Below are 18,887 nucleotides of genomic sequence, written 5' to 3'. Positions count from 1 at the left end.
TATAGAAGTTATGGGATCATTCTATCTGTGTGTATGTAAACAGCAGTTTAGGTGACAGGAAAGTGTGCTGAAAAATATGTAGCACAGTTCTTGAAGGATTTTTAGGACGAACAAAAATGTGTTGTTGTGCACTGTAAATGGCTTCCTCTGTGCATCTCTTTACATCAGCGCTTAACAATAAGCAGGGCTTTTAAAGACAGGCAGCTACTTTTTAAAGTCCCGGTCCAGCAAAGAACAGGGACTGTTCATGTGCTTAAAGTGGCATGCGGCGGAAATGGGTATAACTAGGAATACTGAGATGAAACTGAGAAAGGCAAATATAGTCTGAATGTCAGGAAGAACTACCTGCTAATCACATATGTGATAAATGAAAGGGCGGGTGGTGGAGCTCCCTTTTATGGACACCCAGCCAGCCAATTAGCTATAAAATCCCTCTTAGTAGCTGTTCTCTACTTGCTTTACCTGTAAAGGGTTAAAAGAAGTGAATGGGCACCTGGCCAGGAGAGCCAATGGGAAAGCTTTAGAACTTTTTAAAAATTGAAACAAGACTCCTCTTTTGTCAGTCTGTGGTTGTTCTCCAGGAGCGAGGGCACAGGAAAAACTATGCTGTAAGAAGCTTGGGGCCAGATATGAAAAAATCATCAGGATCATACCTAGAAGCTACTCATTTAAAACCCCAGATATGTAAGTAGATCAGGAAATGTCTAGGAAGACACAATTAGGTTTATCCCTTTTATTTCTTTATGGCTTGTGGACTCCTCTGTGCTAACCCCAAATGCATTTGTTTTGCTTGTAACCTTTAAGCTGGACCTCAAGAAACTATCCTTGATGCTTAATCTTTGTAGTTGCTCTTTTTAAATCTAGCAATAGCCTAAACTCCAAGATATATTTTTTCTTTTGTTTTTTAATAAAATTTACCTTTTTAAAGAACAGAATTATTTTTTGTGTCCCTAAGAGGTTTGTGCACATGTTGTTTAATAAGCTGGTGGCAACAGCTGATTTCCTTTGTCTTTCTTTCTCAGCTCTTCCCGAGGGCAGGGTGTGTGAAAGAGCTTAAGGGTACTCCACAGGAAGGAATTCCCAAGTGCGCCTTCCTGGGTTCTCAAAGGGGTTTTTGCACTTGGGTGGTGGCAGCATCTACCAATCCAAGGTCAGAAAAAAGCTGTGACCTTGGGAGTTTAATACAAGCCTGGAGTGGCCAGTATTAATTTTCAGAGTCCATGTGGGCCCCCACCTTCTGCACTCGAAGTGCCAGAGTGGGGAATCAGCCTTAACAACATATAATGGATCCTAGAACAGTCTCCTAAGGAATATAGCGGAAACTTCATTGCTTGTGACAGTTAAAAGATTGGATAAAGCTAGGAAATCTACTGTAGGGAAGCAGCCTGTATAGGCAGGGGTATGGATTAAATGACATAATAAGTCATTTTCAAGCCTAATTTTGAGGATTCTGTGATTAAGGGCTTGTCTACAGGGCAAGTTACTACGTGGCAAGCCAGGGGGTGACTCTGCATTGCATGAGCTTGTCACACAGTGAAATCCCATGTGGGCCCAGCTACAGTACACTGAAAGTCCCAGAGTGGAGCTTGACATACTAAGCTTTCAAGTCATAGTATACCAAGCCGCACTCCAGGACTTTCACAGCACTGTAGCGGTGACCACATGGGATATTACGGTAGATTCACACCCTGGCTTGCCACACAGCAACTTGCCATGAAGAGAAGCCCTGAATGGCATCACTGGACAAATACTGCTGACTTACAAAAATATTCCCACTGAAACCAACTTGTATGAATAAGTAAGCAGGATCTGGGCCAATATCTAGACTTGCTAAACTCAGCCGATGTATGTCCTCACAATAAACTTGTGAATAATAAAGGCCCCACCCTGCTACTACTGAGGTCAATTGATATTTTGCTATTGATTTCTATAGCAGCAAGGAGAGGTCTTTAACAGTCATTTCAAAAAACTGTTACAGAATATTTTTATGGCAGCTTTTTAACAGGTGACCTTAAATTTTTTCAAAGATTTGTTTTGAATGCCAATAGCTACACAAATGTAGGGGATAGTGTTATCTTTTTCAACCTATTCAGAAGTAGAACTGAAAGAAAAAATATGCAAATGCCCACAAAGATTGACTTTACAAAGAGCTCTAGCTCTACTAGTTATTGCTAGCAGCAGTTATTAGTAGACAAGGCCTCTGATTTCTCATGCTGTCATGTAATGTAATTGAGATAAAAGAAAAGGGGCATGACTAGGAAACGAAACTTTGGGTATTTTTTCCAGCTTTGCAGTAGCACAGAAATGAAAGTGAAAATGTGAAGCTACCTGTAGAAATATCCCAAGCTCAGACTAGTCAGTTCATGTGTTGTGTCAAAGTTGCTTTTTGTTAAACTTAGAAAACTAGACTTCCCATGACCTGGCATGACCTGATGTGACCACAGACATGTGTGCTCCCAGTTTGCATCAGCACAGTATGAACCAAGCAGTGACAAGGTCACTCTTTAAATGTCAAGATAGAGAGAGAGGCAAAGAGTCCTGTGGCACCTTATAGACTAACAGATGTATTGGAGCATAAGCTTTCGTGGGTGAATACCCACTTCGTCAGATGCATGAAGAGAGAGAGAGAAAATTAAAAGTAAAGCTTGTCAGGAATTTTTCAATGAACCATCTTTTCCCCCAAAAATATTGATTTGTCACAATAAAAACTGGTTGCAAAACAGGGCCAGTTTTGACAAATCTCCTGACTCAGAAAATGACTGGGAACAAATGTTTCAATAGTGTCCCATTTTGACAGTTACCAAATGAAAAATTTGGGGAGGTTTAAGTCTCAAAAACTTTTTGTTTAAAAATTTTAGTAAAGTTAGACACCCCTCCTTCCTTCCCCCACTCCTCCCCCCCCCCCAAAAAAAAAGGATTTTGAAAAGGTCAGAATTGAAATTGAACATGATTGACCTGAACCGATATTTTTTCAGATTTTCAGTTTGCGAAAATATTTGAGATTTTGTCTTATTCCAACTCAGGATGGGAAAATGTATTTGCTATCTCTAATTTTTGCAGGATGGAAAAATCATTTCCTGCCCAGCTCTAGTTATAAGTGTTATACCAATAAAATAAAAACCATCGGGATCTTATTAAAGGGGGAAAGGCAAAATGCCACATTTACTGTGAATACAGAAAGAATCATAGCAAGCAGTTAGTTATAACTTTAACATTCCATTCAATTTCATATTTATTCACACATTCATTCATACACACACAGATTCTGCAAGGTTGTTATCATAGTTACCAGCCTTAGAGTTGCTCATGCCAAGCCACTGGCCAGGTGGCCTGGACATGAGGAGGGAGCAGGGCCTTGTCAGATGCACATCTAATGCTCCTGGAAGTTGGTTTGCAGAATCAGACCCCAAAGTTCTCACTTTCTAGAGTCCATTTTTATAGGAATTTCTTCCTATGTCAGTCTATGGGAATTGCTTCATCATGCTGTTGCTGAATCAATCAGCAGATGGCACATTCCTGACGGCTCCGTGTTGTTCTTCGGTTCTCCCATCCTTGAGGCTATTGGGTGGATTCCAGTCTGCCCTCCAGGTGTCCTCTGGTTGTTTCCATTTGACGCCTTCTTCGACCCATGGACACTGGATTCTTAGGCTGGCACCTCCCTGATCACTCAGTTATTATCCACACCAAGCATCCATCCACATACATCCTCTATCTCTATTTTAATCACAATTGTTAACAAAGCGAGATAAATACAACAAAAGGGCGGGGAGTCTCTGGGTGCTGCTTCTGTTGTTACAAAGAATTGCTTTGAGAACAGACTCTGTCTTAGGATGTACGAACACAGTTAGCAGCTTGCAAGTTTCACACAGAGAGGGAGAGAAACAGTACCAAAACCCAAGAGACCTCTTAATTAGTAATACCCTGGAATTTAAACTCTGGGGAATCAAACTCATTTGTGATTTTAATACAGAACTTCCTTAATATGATCCAACATAAGGGAGAAGATAATAGAAAAGCCCTTATAAGCTTTATTGGTCCATGTATTCATTTCTGTTAAAGGATCAAATTACCACGTCCAAAATCACTGACTAGAGTGGAGCTGCTCAGGTATAACTGAGAAAAGTATTGTTCCATTGTGTTCTGTTTTACATTCAGTGAGTTGGATTCTCCCATTTAAGTATCACTAGCTGATGACTTGTACAAACTTGGTTGATTTTGTTGTCATCTAACTTTCATGTCATTTTTCCTGATAAGGCAGTTTGGGTTAGATCTTCATTGGGGCCTCTGGGAGTGTAGGCACCCCAGTCTTATTGACTTGTAATGCAGTAGCTCTCAAACATTTTTACTGGTGACCTCTTTCACATGTCAAGCCTCTGAGTGTGACCTCCCTTATAAATTAAAAACACTTTTAAATATATTTAACACCATTATAAATGCTGGAGGCAAAGCGGGGCTTGGGGTGAAGGTTGACAGCTCACGACCCCCCGAGGGGTCCTGACCCCCAGTTTGAGAACCCCTGTTCTAATGGGATTTGGGCATGAAACACCTTTGGGCATACTTGAAAATGTCAGCCTATATTAATAGGTCTATCAGCGAATCAGTTTATTAGCATGATTTCCACTAATAGAGTAGAAATTTTTATTTTTATTCCCTATGGTAGATAGCCATTTGCACCCATTAAGAGGAATGCTGATGTAAGAGAAGACCCAATTCTAAGAGTGAACATGCAGTCCACAAAGCTACAGAACCGACCCCATTATTAGACAGACCAGTGTAGTTTGGAATCTACTGCCCCATGCCAGTAGCAAGGGCAGCTATAAGACATCTGACATTGGATCCAAGCATGGGTAATTGATGGTCAACAACCAGAGTCAGGCAGTGAGGTCACAGTGTGTACACTTTCTATGTGTATAACAGGTGTGAAGAAACCAAAAGCTGATTTTAAAGAAGCAAACATTCTAAATCAACACAAGACGAAAACACACAACGAAGCACCACTAGACCACTTGCAAGTGTCCCTGTTAAGCCGCAACTATTGTTAGTAAGTATCATTGGACTGAAGTATAAAAACTGTTTCATTAAAAGGTAGCCAAAGGTAAGACTGTTCTTAATTCTCACTAGCAAGTTAGATAGTTTTGAAAGTTCCATGATGTTAAACATACAATTCATAATGGCTAATTACATGTGTAATTAGTGGTGATAACTGACAAGTATTGAGAAACAATTTACACAAATCATCAGTACAGCACAGTATCTGTGTATATGATCTTCCACTTGCCTGTAGTATCATAACTGACATTAATTCAGGCCAAAGTACTGTAATGTTTGCTTCCTTCATACTTCCTCAAACACTTTAGTAGAGATGCTGTTTTAACTAGATCCAATGATGCTGTTTTAACTAGATTCTAATTATGTACTCAAAACTGATAATGTCTCAATACAAAGATATCTGCTACAAAGAAGAAGACATTCTTCTCTCTTTACCGTCATTTAATGGAATCTGTGTACAATGCATTATATCTTTTATAATTTTCTGTTAGCACTACACTTTTTAGATTTTGCCAGAAAAGGCTTTCAGCATGTGGATTCTTAGGCCAGTCAAGAACAGAGCTCTTGCATATCCTCCTCCTCAGCCTCAGGTACTGGGAATGCTGTAGCACCGGCTCCAGTAGAATGAACACAATCACATCCGTATTCTCATCCATTAGTCTCTGCAGAGCGATATAAAAAGCAGTTTTAAAGTTCCCATTTTTCACATATCTTTCGGTTAGAACAAAGATGGTCTTTCTGCTGTGATGGATACTCTGTGCAAGGTTGTCAATGACAGCCTTTCCCGGCTCCCAGTCCCTTTCCTCCAAACAAAGCAGAACTTGCTTGTCTTCACTTTCCTCTAGATGAAATCGTAGTTCATTTATTACCCAGTCAGTTACTGTTGCATCCTGAGTATCATAGGCGACATAAGCATCATAGAGAGCTTTGGTCATGCCAAGAGATTTATATCCTTTTAGTTTTGCTGTACAAAAATAGTAAATATACCAGGCATCCCAATAAAATAAATGTTTTGTGATAGCTGTTGTCATAATGGTCAAAATAATGAAGAATGATAAACAAAAGCATATTGCTGCAACCTTATCCAAAGTACAGGCGTATATGTCTAAACTTATGATGCTCTTCCCTTTTTGATCTCCAGGTGTTGCACAAATGACATCTGTTGCCAGTCGTGGGATACTAATATTAACATAATGATTTATCCAGTTTTTGAAATCAACAGTTGCACAGGTGCATTCGAAAGGGTTTCCTTTTAAGTCCAAAAGCTCTAAATAAATTAAGTTATCATACTGAGGTATTGACTGGTTTATGGAAGGCAGCTCATTGTAACTTAAATCAAGGTGCAGGAGACTGCTGGCTTTATTAAAAAATCCATCAGCAAGCTGAGAAATCTTGTTTTGTCGAAGCACTAGTCTCTGAAGGGAAGCTGTGCAGTTGGCAAGGTTATCAGTTACAAAGGACAGAGCATTTGAGCTCAGGTCCAGTAATGTGAGGTTCTGAAATTGTTGCAGGGCTGTCCATTCAAAGTACTTTAATTCATTGTTGGTTAGGTATAGCTCAATTAGACTTTGTGGCAAGCCACGGAATGCGTTGGTAGGAATTTTATGAAGTCTGTTGTAGGATATGTCAAGATGAGTCAGATTGCAGAGTCTTTTAAAAATATTTATGTATCTATTATCTCCATTTTTCCATAAAATATCAAGGCGGTTTCCTCTGAACACTAACTCTTTCAGGGAGCTGCTAGTTAGATTAGGCTCTGTGAGTGTAAAAATTTCATTGTAACTTAAGTTTAAAACTTTTAGATACGGAAGATTTTCAGTAAATCCCAATCTGTGTGTTATCCCTGACACAATAAAATAGTGTACGTTGTAGCTGAGGTCCAGTACCTCTAGCCTAGGCAGTTCATAAAATGCATATTGATAAGCCAAATCAAGTTTATTAAAAGACAGATCTAAATATTTGAGATTAGGTAGAAAGATAAATTCAGTGCCATTCAAAGCTTGTCCAATGCCATTTGAGGACAAATTCAAACATGCTATATCATGGAAACCTTTAAATTGCTGTTGGTCAATGAAGAAAATACTGTTTAAGCTTAGATCTAATGATTTACCATACATGCTGCATTGGGGTTTGATTAAAGGAAAAATGGAATTATACACACTGCTACTGTCTTTGCCTTCTGCTGGTACCATACTATTTACTGATGGCTCAAGATCAGTATCTGTTGAACGACTTTGAATTACATGATTTTGGACTGATTCTCCTCTAATAATACTATTATTGCTGCTCTCTAGTATAGGTGATATCCTGTTGTCAGACAAAGAAATTGTAGTCAGATTAGCAAAGAGCTGAAACACACTGAGATCAATTTGCTTGATAAAGTTGACTCCTAAATTGAGGACGTGTAGTTTGGTAAGATTTATGAGGGGCCGAAGGTGTTTGCTCTTAAGTTCCTTGAACACGTAACCTCTTAAGTGCAGTTGCTGGAGAGAGACCAGGTTGGAGAACTTGTCTGAAATATTTATATACCTCGGGTATGATTTCCTTGCATAGTTAAAAGATAAATCAAGCACCTCCAAATAAGGCAGCTGGAGTAAAAATTCTCCAGAGGCTATTTCCTTTATTAAGTAGTTAAATTCAAGATGCAGCACCTTTAACTGTGTTGTGTTATAAAACCAGCTGGCCGGTAAGCTAATGAGAGAGGTACTGGAGAGGTTTAAATTCTGTAAATTTTTCAGATGCTGGAAAGCAAGAGGATGTATTTGAATGGCAGAGTCCCCAGTGCAAGGTTCACATGGGTAGGGGGCATTGTAGCACCTTGGACAGTTCCCACTTAAGTCAAGGACTTCTATATTAGACAGTTCATTAAAATCATCTTGGTAGATGGTTTTGATCTTGTTGCTGCTGAGGTAAAGTTTCCTTAGAGATGAAGGCAGTTTGCTTGGAACTCGGGTCAGGTTGTTGAAGGCAAGTGACAGGACTGTCAAAATAGTGAGGTCTGAGAAAGCTCCATTGTCTGCAAGGAAAGCTTTTTCGCAGGGATTGCCATAATAACAATTCCCATCCATATACAGTTCTTTCAGTTGTGTGAGTTCTGAAAAATTTTGCCGGCAGACAGAAAGTATGTTGTTATATCTCAAACTCAGTGAGGTTAAGGACAATGGCATCCCAACTGGTATTTTACATAGGTGATTTTCATCAGCTAGTAATTCCCTTAGCTTTGTTAAGTTAGCAAAAGCTCCATCTTCAATTACCATTCCTTTTTTACACAAATCATGAGCCTCTTCCTCTGCCTTAGAGTAGTGATTTCTGTTTAGATCTATTTTCATAAGATTATTCAGGCCCTGAAAAGATTCTTTAAATACCTCCTTTATAAGGTTGTCTGAGAGCTTTAATTCTGTTACATTACCATGCATTGCAGTAGGCACACTTCTCAGTTGACGGGCACTGCAGTCAAAAATGACGGAGGAGTTATTCACGCTGACATCACATGGCAGGGTTCTAGGATACTTGGTCTCAGCGAGAATTTCTGAAGTACCATAAGCCAGAAGAAGTAGCCATATTAGATTTGGTATTGTGGGATTCATGTTTCCCTTAAAAAAGAGAGTGTGCTTTTTATAATAATAAATAGGTAGCATTACTATAGCAGTTTTGAAACTAGCATCATCAGTTCGTCAATTCATAGTCCAAGGTTTGCAAAATTGGGTGCCTGAATTTCTGGTGCTGAATGTAAAACAAATTTAAAGGGCCTGATTTTTAAGAGATGGAGCTGAGCAGTTTCTGAAAAGCAGATCTTGTCAAGCTTATCTCAGCTTGAATACCCAAAAATATAGGCACCCAAAATCACTAGTCTTTTTTTGTACATTGTAGCTGTGGTTTTTAAGACATTTTAGTTTGTCTTCTTTATCCCTCCCATTACAAGTGCAACCAAAAAGTTTAGTTACAAGGTTGATAGGAAATTATACATAGTATAGAAATTAATTATAATGGCATCTTAGCATCATCCAACCTGTGCACAGAATGAGGCAGGTGTCTTGTACTTAAAACAGCATGTGCTCATGTAATTAAAGATTGTATCAGAATGCATATGCACAAGGGAACTGAATTAAGGGTTAATTAATTCTGGCATTTCCTAATTTTCAGTGATTGCCTTTGGAACCTTCATGTTCTTTTTAATGCAAGTTATTTTTCTGTCACTATCTAGAAAGCAAACTGAACCCCCCCCCCTAAAATCTTGCATCTCATAGAACCATATTGATGCCCACAATGGTCATCAGAAGGGTGAGACCTTTCGATCCACCGCACAGTCCTCTACTGCTTGAGCTAATGGAGTAACTAGCAGTGTTAGTAGGCTGTTCTCCTCTCTGCTGCACCAACCACTGCAGGCAGATGAGAGACATATTTTGTCAGTGCATTTCTCAGCTATTTTCTAAACAGCAGAAGAATATTGGTATACAGGAATCTAGACTCCAGTTGCTGGTTCTGGAGGGGAGTATTCTCCAGTGGTTACAGACCTTTTTGCTTCTTTCCCCATCATCAGCCCCCCCTCCACACACTTTTGCCTCTGTACCCTAGCATGTATCCTCAGCCTGTCCTCTCTCCTTCTGTCCTATCCAGGTTGCTCCTCTTTCCCTCTACTCCCCATATAACCTGCTCCTAACCCTGCCCTTCCAACTCTGCCCTCACTCCTCTGCATTCATGTCAGGATGCTTCTCCCTTCTCTTCCATGCTGCCTGGATATCATGGGGGTGGGGATGGGGGAGCACTGAGAACACAGGAGAGGCAATCTCCTGCTCTCAGTTCCTGTGCTCAGTACCAAAATGGCTCCCACAATTACAGGGAAAGCTTTGCTCCAGCCCTGGAGCTGGACCACATTCAGAAATGAACAGCCCCAGTCTTCTCAGTCTCTGCTCAGTGGAAGTCTGTCCATGCCATCTTTTTTGCCAGCTAGGTTTCTTTTTAAAAAAAAATGATTAAAAAAAAATGGACAGCTAAACCTGAAGCCATTTTTAAAAAGCTCTACCTAAAATCTGTATAACAGAATAAATAGGGCAAGTATTTGTCAAAACAAAAGTAATATGGGAGAGAAAGTGGCAGGAAGAGCCTGGGGGGAGTATGAATAGGAAGGCACTGGCAACCAGTTTGAAAATGCTCACCCTGCCTCAGCCAGGCTACCAGTTAGGCATATGGATCAGATTTAGACCAGGGTTCCTTATCATTCTATCAGTTCCCTTGAACCCTCCAATTCCTTCTCCCATTTTCTAGTTTTAAAATATTGTAAAATATTTGGGGCCATGCTCATACACAGTGGAGATGAGTACAACTTCCTTGATTTCAGTAGAGTTGCACCCACTTATGCCAAAGCTGCAGTAGACCCCATGAGTGTCCATGTTTTGCCAAGAACCCAGTGTTGATTAGTGCTAATTTAATGTATAAAAAGCTAGGTGGGAGAAGTATGTTTTGTGATTTCCCTATGCAACAAACTAGCTAGCTGAGCTCACATGCAGTTTATGTTAACAGGACCCTGAAATGAAGACAGTAATGCTACACATCCATGTTTAGAAGCAATAATTCAGGGCCACCTTTCCAACAGCATGTTACGTGCATTTATTATTTGTTGTTTGATTCTTTTCTAGTGCTTAATTACAGGTGCTGAAATAAATGTATTAAAACAGTTACTACAATGGTATCATTTGTTAGAAAAAACTTGAAGATACACAAGTCATGCAATTCAGTTTCAATTCAGTGGAGGTTTTGCCTGAGCAATGAGTGCAGGACTTAACTGGGCTTTCACAGCTACTGTACAGGCATCACGTGCCTCCCTGAATATGTACAAACACCACCAGCAATTCCAGTTGTGAAATAGGAAATATGATTTATTGCTAGCAGAAAACAAACAGTTTGGAATAGCTTCTTAGACTTAGAAAAAGCTGATCAAAATGGCTTATTAGGCAGCATTTTCCTTGGAATTCACTATACTACTTTTTCATTGCTTTATTTCCCTTTCTCGGCCTTATTGGATAAAAATTATTAGGGAATGATCCAAAGCCCATTGAAGTCAATAGAAAGACACCTATTGACTTCACTGGGCTTTGGCCATGAAGGATTTTATGTGACTATTATGGTCACAAAAAGACTCATGCTTTATTTACTCTGCATTAACTGTCTCAATAGCCATGTTGGTTTGAAATCACTCCATGATAGCTGCTTGTGTCATATTTAGAAATACCTGAAATTCTGAGGATCATTTTGACCCCCTGCTCCTGCTCCCAATGAAGTCAGTGGTAAAACTTCTATTGGCTGAATTGGAAGCAGGAGCAGCTTCCTTGTCAGCAACTGTGGTTTACAAATGAGATGCCCGCAAAAACCCTAAATATTTGAACCCTGTTTGGGAAACAGAGAATTGAACTTTAGGTAACAAGTCAATTTAGGTTCTCATTACAATCTTAAGGGTATGTTCACACTGCAAGTAAAGGTGTGATTGCAGCTCAGATAGACAGAGCTGCAGTAGCCTGGCTAAAAATAGCAGTTTAGATGCAACATTGTGAGCTGTACAAGTCTGCCTGGAACCCTGGGTACCAACATGGGTTGCTACAGCCCACGCATCTACCCTGCTGTCTTTAGCCATGTTAGAACAGTCATGTGAAGCTGCTGTGTGCACGTCAGTTTGAGCCATTTGTAATGTTGTTGCAGCCAGGCTGGCCCCAGAATATTAGAGACAAGGTGGGTGAGGTCATATCTTTAACTGGGCCAGCTTTTGAAGTGAGACCTCAGGTTGGAGTGTACATCTGGTTCTGATCCTGCAAACATTTAGGCAAATGAGTAACAGTTGTACACAGAAGTAGTCTTATTGAGCTCAGTGGAAATACTCAGCACCATGAATTTATTCACTTGTGTGTCTGTAGGATCAGACACAAAGTTTTATCCTTCAGATGTCTTTAGTTTTTTAGACAAATGCTAAAAAGAGAGGAAAATTGATAGGAAGGAAACTCTTAACATGCTGAAGGCAAGATTCATAGTGTAACTGATAAACATATAAACAGGAAGAATGAAGGGGTAAAAGAAGTGGAAAGAAGAAAGGCAAAGAAGCCAAGGAGATCATAGTCATACAATTTTTTTATTATTATTTTGTAAAAATTGTGTTCAAGTTATATATCAGATAAAACTAGGCACTGTATAATCAAAACACTTTACAATTTAACAAAATTACATTTAACTTAGAAAATGATGAATAAAAGCATCCAAGTTTTAGAATGATCTGTAGCAGATTGATAAGCCACAGAAAAAGTAAGACTTAATATTTAAACAAAATATAAAATTGTCTAATCAAACATTTTTTTAAAAAGATTGAAATGTTTTTATTCCTTTCAACATGATAGAGTTACCAGTGCCACTTCCTAACATCCAGCTGCAGCTTGCACAATAGTTAAAAGCACGCGTTTATTCCAGACTTCCTGCTAGTTCAAGATTTTCTAACTAGATGCTGTGGTGCTGATTCTGATCTCGTTTACTCTCACATAAATCAGGAAAAAACCCAATGTTTCTTTAAAATTCATGGCTGTATGTATGCACTTTTGTAAAATAAAAATACTTACTTTCTTTATTTTTCTGCTATACAAGATGTCAGTCCAGTGAAGAGTTTTTAAAACAGAGCAGAAGGGGTGAGCACCAGAGGCTGAAAGCACAGATGGTAACTGAAGTACACTGATCAACTTCCCCAAACTGGCCACTACAGTGACAACAGAAGCTGGCTTGTGGTTTGCTATAGCCCAAGTGGGAAGAACAGAAGCCACACCTATTTTGATAGTATAATTTATTGACTCATTTGGCACAAGAATATGCTGATAAGTTGAAATGACAAAACATGGCCAATTGAAGCATGGTTGAACAATAACTTTGTAAGCCAGGGAAAGTCCATATCAGAGAACAGAAAGCTGGCAAACTATTGGGAAAATAAAACTTAAATCAGAGGAAAAATTCACAAAAGCTGAGATTTGCTTAGGCAGCACAACATGAGGATTATTCTTTGTTGTGTCTTTTGTCCTTTAAACAATGATAATTATGGGAAGAAAGAAACCACATGGGCACAATGGGATCCAGTTTACCATGTTTACTAATGATACGCAACATGCAAGGCCTAATTAACCTATACAGATTGCTGCTTTGGCTGGTTTGTAAAATGTCAAATACAGTGAGACTACTAAATGGCTCCCAAACTACTTAAAGGGATATTATCCTCTTCAGGGGCAGCTTTGAAAATTTACAGTGAAATACATGCTCAGCTGAAAAGCATAGCTTTCAGATAACGAGGTGGTATGTGAGTGCTAAGTAAGATCGCTTTGCAAGGTAGTTGTAACATGCATAGAACAGTGTACATATATTCATATGTTACTGTCTTCATGGCTGGAAGAGGTATGATTTGTGTTCCCACCAACTTCACATGATTGAGGACCCCAGCAGGTCCTTCTCTTCCCTCTCCCTTACTGCCCTCCACCCCCACCCCAATCTATCAAGGGAAGGAAGAAAGCCCAGAGACTTCAAAGTGACTAGGTTTTTTGGCTGAGCACCTGTGAGCTCAGGATCATGTAATAAGCAAGGGACTGCCTGGTTTCAGTCTCAGCTCCTAGTCAGAGGCACACATAGCATGTTATCTTGGGGGTTGGACTGGATTTTGGAGAGGTGAAGATATGTTTTTCACTATCATGTCATCTCGTTCTCCACACTGAAGTCAGGACCTATCATGGTGAAAGACCAGTTTTAATTATTAGTTGGGATGCCGATTCTGAGACATTATACTGCTCCAATGCACTGTTACAGGCATAGTGGAATTTTAAGGCAACTTGCTATGAACGAACATTGACAGACTGACATAGATCCACATGCTCCCCTCCCACTTTGTCACATCATCTTGACATGTCTCCAAGGTTCACAGATGACTTGTCACTGATTAAGGGTTTTGGAAACAGTCTTGAGACCTAATGCTCCAAACCAGACCAACTGCAGCCCACAGAACTTTTACATTCCCATGCTGTGGTTGTGAGAGAAACAATACCTCAGACAGCTGCAGCGGCACAGGAGCTAGCAAACAGAGCTGTAAACAGGGGAGTTTGAGTGGGAGTTTGAAAGCGGAGTTTGTCTTGTGGTGCTTGTGTGGGGTTTGGTTTTGCTGTGGGTGGTGGTGTTTTGGTGTGGTTTGTGTTTCCCAGATTAACAGGGTTTAGGTGGGAAGGCTATGACAGATTCAGAGGTGGCAGTGGGAGTGACCCATGTAGCAGATGACACAATGAAGATGACTGGATGTGGAAGCTGTGGTATGTACATGATCCTGGAGGGGGCACCTGGTAAGAGTTTTGTCTGCATGAAATGCCGTCTGATAGAGCTGATGGAGGAAAAGATCAGAGGTTTGGAGATGCAGGTGGAAAGTCTGGTAGAGTTTAGGAAGGGGTTTGAGCAGATTATGGAGCAAAGACATGAGGTATCTGAAGGGAAAAGCTCAGACTTGCAGATGGAAGCAGGACTAGGGAATTCTGAGGGGAGACTGGGTGAGGAAAGTGGTCAGTGGAAGCATGTGACTAAAAGAACTAGGCAGAGGAAAAGACGGGCTAGTGAAGGAGAAATAGAGCTTCAGAATAGGTTTGCAGAGTTGGAAAATGAAGAAGGGGCTCAGCAGGTAGTCACTGAAGGTGACAGGGCAAGGAAGAAGAGAAGAGCGGTTAGTCCTATAGGAAAAGGGGAAGAGTTAATGGAGATTACACCAAATATGAGCCCCAGGAGGATACAGGATGGGTTAAAAAGGATTACAAGGGAGAATGGGAATGGAAAAAACTTGCAGCCAGAGGGAACAGGGGATAGACTGGAGAATAGCACCGTCACTAGGAAAAGGCAGGTCTATGTGATTGGGGACTCTTTACTGAGAAGAATAGATAGGCCTGTAACCAGAGCTGATCCAGAAAATAGGAGGGTGTGCTGTCTTCCAGGTGCTAAGATACGGGATGTAGACCTGAGGTTAAAAAGGATTCTAAAGGGAGCGGGAAAGAATCCCCTAATTATCCTTCATGTGGGAACAAATGATACGGCTAGATTCTCGCTGGAAAGTATTAAGGGAGACTATGCTAGGCTGGGGAGGACGCTTAAGGAAATTGAGGCTCAGGTGATCTTTAGTGGGATTCTGCCTGTTCCTAGAGAAGGGCAACAAAGGTGTGACAAGATTATGACTATCAATAGATGGCTTAGGCAGTGGTGCTATAAGGAGGGCTTTGGGATGTATGGCCATTGGGAGGCATTCATGGATAGAGGACAGTTCTCTCGGGATGGACTTCATCTGAGTAGGGAAGGAAATAGACTTCTAGGATGGAGGCTGGCACAACTGATTAAGAGAGCTTTAAACTAGGAATTTGGGGGAGATGGTTGGGAGATGTCCAGGTAATCTCCACGCCAGAATTTAGCATAGAGTGGAAAGAAAATGAAGTAAGAGTGGATACAGCTGTAGGTAGGAGGAAGGGCAGTGTAGATACAAGTCTAATAGGTTATACTGGTAGTAAAATAACCGTGCCTAATAGGGTACAGAATGTGAGTGAGGCCAAACAGCAAAAATTAAGATGTTTGTACACTAATGCAAGGAGCCTAGGTAACAAAATGGAGGAACTAGAGTTACTGGTGCAGGAAGTGAAACCAGATATTATAGGTATAACAGAGACCTGGTGGAATAGTAGTCATGACTGGGCTACAGGTATTGAAGGGTATGTGCTGTTTAGGAAAGACCGAAATAAAGGTAAAGGTGGTGGAGTAGCACTGTATATCAATGATGAGATAGAATGTAAAGAAATAAGAAGCGATGAAATGGATATGACTGAGTCTGTCTGGGCAATAATTAAATTGGGGAAGAAAACTATTAGAGCCTCCCCTGGGATAGTGCTTGGGGTGTGCTATAGACCGCCGGGATCTAATTTGGATATGGATAGAGCCCTTTTTAATGTTTTTAATAAAGTAAATACTAATGGAAACTGTGTGATCATGGGAGACTTTAACTTCCCAGATATAGACTGGAGGACGAGTGCTAGTAATAATAATAGGGCTCAGATTTTCCTAGATGCGATAGCTGATGGATTCCTTCAACAAGTAGTTGCTGAACCGACTAGAGGGGATGCCATTTTAGATTTGGTCTTGGTGAGTAATGAGGATCTCATAGAGGAAATGGTTGTAGGGGATAATCTTGGCTCAAGTGATCATGAGCTAATTCAGTTCAAATTGAATGGAAGGATTAACAAAAATAAATCTGCAACTAGGGTTTTTGATTTCAAAAGGGCTGACTTTCAAAAATTAAGGAAATTAGTTAGGGAAGTGGATTGGACTGAAGAATTTATGGGTTTAAAGGTAGAGGAGGCCTGGGATTATTTTAAATTAAAGCTGCAGAAGCTATCGGAAGCCTGCATCCCAAGAAAGGGGAAAAAATTCATAGGCAGGAGTTGTAGACCAAGTTGGATGAGCAAGCATCTTAGAGAGGTAATTAAGAAAAAGCAGAAAGCATATAGGGAGTGGAAGAAGGGAGGGATCAGTAAAGAAAGCTACCTTATTGAGGTCAGAATATGTAGGGATAAAGTGAGACAGGCTAAAAGTCAAGTAGAGTTGGACCTTGCAAAGGGAATTAAAACCAATAGTAAAAGGTTCTATAGTCATATAAATAGGAAGAAAACAAAGAAAGAAGAAGTGGGACCGCTAAAAACTGAGGATGGAGTGGAGGTCAAGGATAATCTAGGCATGGCCCAATATCTAAACAAATACTTTGCCTCAGTCTTTAATAAGACTAAAGAGGATCTTAGGGATAATGGTAGCATGATAAATGGGAATGAGGATATGGAGGTAGACATCACCATATCTGAGGTAGAAGCGAAACTCAAACAGCTTAATGGGACTAAATCGGGGGGCCCAGATAATCTTCATCCAAGAATATTAAAAGAATTGGCACAAGAAATTGCAAGCCCATTAGCAAGAATTTTTAATGAATCTGTAAACTCAGGGGTTGTACCGTATGATTGGAGAATTGCTAACATAGTTCCTATTTTTAAGAAAGGGAAAAAAAGTGATCCAAGTAATTATAGGCCTGTTAGTTTGACATCTGTAGTATGCAAGGTCTTGGAAAAAATTTTGAAGGAGAAGGTAGTTAAGGACATTGAAGTCAATGGTAAATGGGACAAAATACAACATGGTTTTACAAAAGGTAGATCGTGCCAAACCAACCTGATCTCCTTCTTTGAGAGAGTAACAGATTTTTTAGATAAAGGAAACGCAGTGGATCTAATTTACTTAGATTTTAGTAAGGCGTTTGATACTGTGCCACATGGGGAATTATTAGTTAAATTGGATAAGATGGGCATCAATAGGAAAATTGAAAGGTGGATAGGGAATTGGTTAAAGGGGAGACTACAACGGGTCCTACTGAAAGGTGAACTGTCAAGTTGGAGGGAGGTTACCAGTGGAGTTCCTCAAGGATCAGTTTTGGGACCAATCTTATTTAATCTTTTTATTACTGATCTGGGCACAAAAAGTGGGAGTGTGCTAATAAAGTTTGCAGGTGATACAAAGCTGGGAGGTATTGCTAATTTAGAGAAGGACAGGGATACCCTACAGGAGGATCTGGATGACCTTGTAAACTGGAGTAATAGGAATAGGATGAAATTTAATAGTGAGAAGTGTAAGGTCATGCATTTAGGGATTAATAACAAGAATTTTAGTTATAAGCTAGGGATGCATCAACTAGAAGTAACGGAGGAGGAAAAGGACCTTGGAGTATTGGTTGATCATAGGATGACTATGAGCTTCCAATGTGATATGGCTGTGAAAAAAGCTAATGTCGTCTTGGGATGCATCAGGAGAGGTATTTCCAGTAGGGATAAGGAGGTTTTAGTACCGTTATATAAGGCACTGGTGAGACCTCACCTGGAATACTGTGTGCAGTTCTGGTCTCCCATGTTTAAGAAGGATGAATTCAAACTGGAACAGGTACAGAGAAGGGCTACTAGGATGATCCGAGGAATGGAAAACTTGTCTTATGAAAGGAGACTCAGGGAGCTTGGCTTGTTTAGCCTAACTAAAAGAAGGTTGAGGGGAGATATGATTACTCTCTATAAATATATCAGAGGGATAAATACCAGAGAGGGAGAGGAATTATTTAAACTCAGTACCAATGTGGACACAAGAACAAATGGATATAAACTGGCCACTAGGAAATTTAGATTAGAAATTAGACGAAGGTTTCTAACCATCAGAGGAGTGAAGTTTTGGAATAGCCTTCCGAGGGAAGTAGTGGGGGCAAAAGATCTATCTTGCTTTAAGATTAAACTCGATAAGTTTATGGAGGAGATGGTATGATGGGATAACATGTTTTTGGTAATTAAATATTCATGGTAAATAGGCCCAACGGCCTGTGATGGGTTTTTAGATGGGGTAAGATCCAAGTTACCCGGGAAAGAATTTTCTGTAGTATCTGGCTGATGAATCTTGCCCATATGCTCAGGGTTTAGCTGATCGCCATATTTGGGGTCGGGAAGGAATTTTCCTCCAGGGCAGATTGGAAGGCCCTGGAGGTTTTTCGCCTTCCTCTGTAGCATGGGGCACGGGTCACTTGCTGGAGGATTCTCTGCTCCTTGAGGTCTTCAAACTACAATTTGAGGACTTCAATAGCACAGATATAGGTGTGAGGTCTTTTTTAGGAGTGGTGGGTGAAATTCTGTGGCCTGCATTGTGCAGGAGGTCAGACTAGATGATCATAATGGTCCCTTCTGACCTAAATATCTATGAATCTATGAATCTATACCTCCATTTATGGACAGTGACACAGC

At 40.2% G+C, this 18,887-nt stretch overlaps 1 protein-coding gene and 1 long non-coding RNA gene across 3 annotated transcripts in view; one reads left to right on the top strand and one right to left on the bottom strand.

Moving 5' to 3' along the window:
• The window catches only part of LOC140915413 (uncharacterized), a 111,237-nt gene that overhangs the window by 66,504 nt on the left and 25,846 nt on the right, over positions 1-18,887 (top strand). The window contains exon 3 of one of the 2 annotated variants that reach the window (XR_012160161.1): positions 4,918-5,084. The exons of the other annotated variant lie outside the window; for it this stretch is intronic. This is a non-coding gene — a long non-coding RNA (uncharacterized lncRNA). Of the gene's footprint in view, positions 1-4,917; positions 5,085-18,887 lie in introns of those variants that run through there. 2 annotated transcript variants of the gene reach the window in all.
• On the bottom strand, positions 5,433-18,868 carry TLR8 (toll like receptor 8). Its single transcript, XM_073332670.1, has 3 exons — positions 18,863-18,868; positions 12,645-12,890; positions 5,433-8,642 (listed from the first exon to the last, which is right to left on the bottom strand). The coding sequence occupies exons 1-3, from the start codon at positions 18,866-18,868 to the stop codon at positions 5,487-5,489; spliced, it is 3,408 nt and encodes a 1,135-aa protein (XP_073188771.1). The 3' UTR covers positions 5,433-5,486.

The sequence above is a fragment of the Lepidochelys kempii genome, chromosome 1, assembly GCF_965140265.1.
Source record: "Lepidochelys kempii isolate rLepKem1 chromosome 1, rLepKem1.hap2, whole genome shotgun sequence".
Lineage (NCBI taxonomy): Eukaryota > Metazoa > Chordata > Testudines > Cheloniidae > Lepidochelys > Lepidochelys kempii.
The sequence above is the reverse complement of the archived record's forward strand: the minus strand, read 5'-3'. Positions and strand labels throughout refer to the sequence as shown.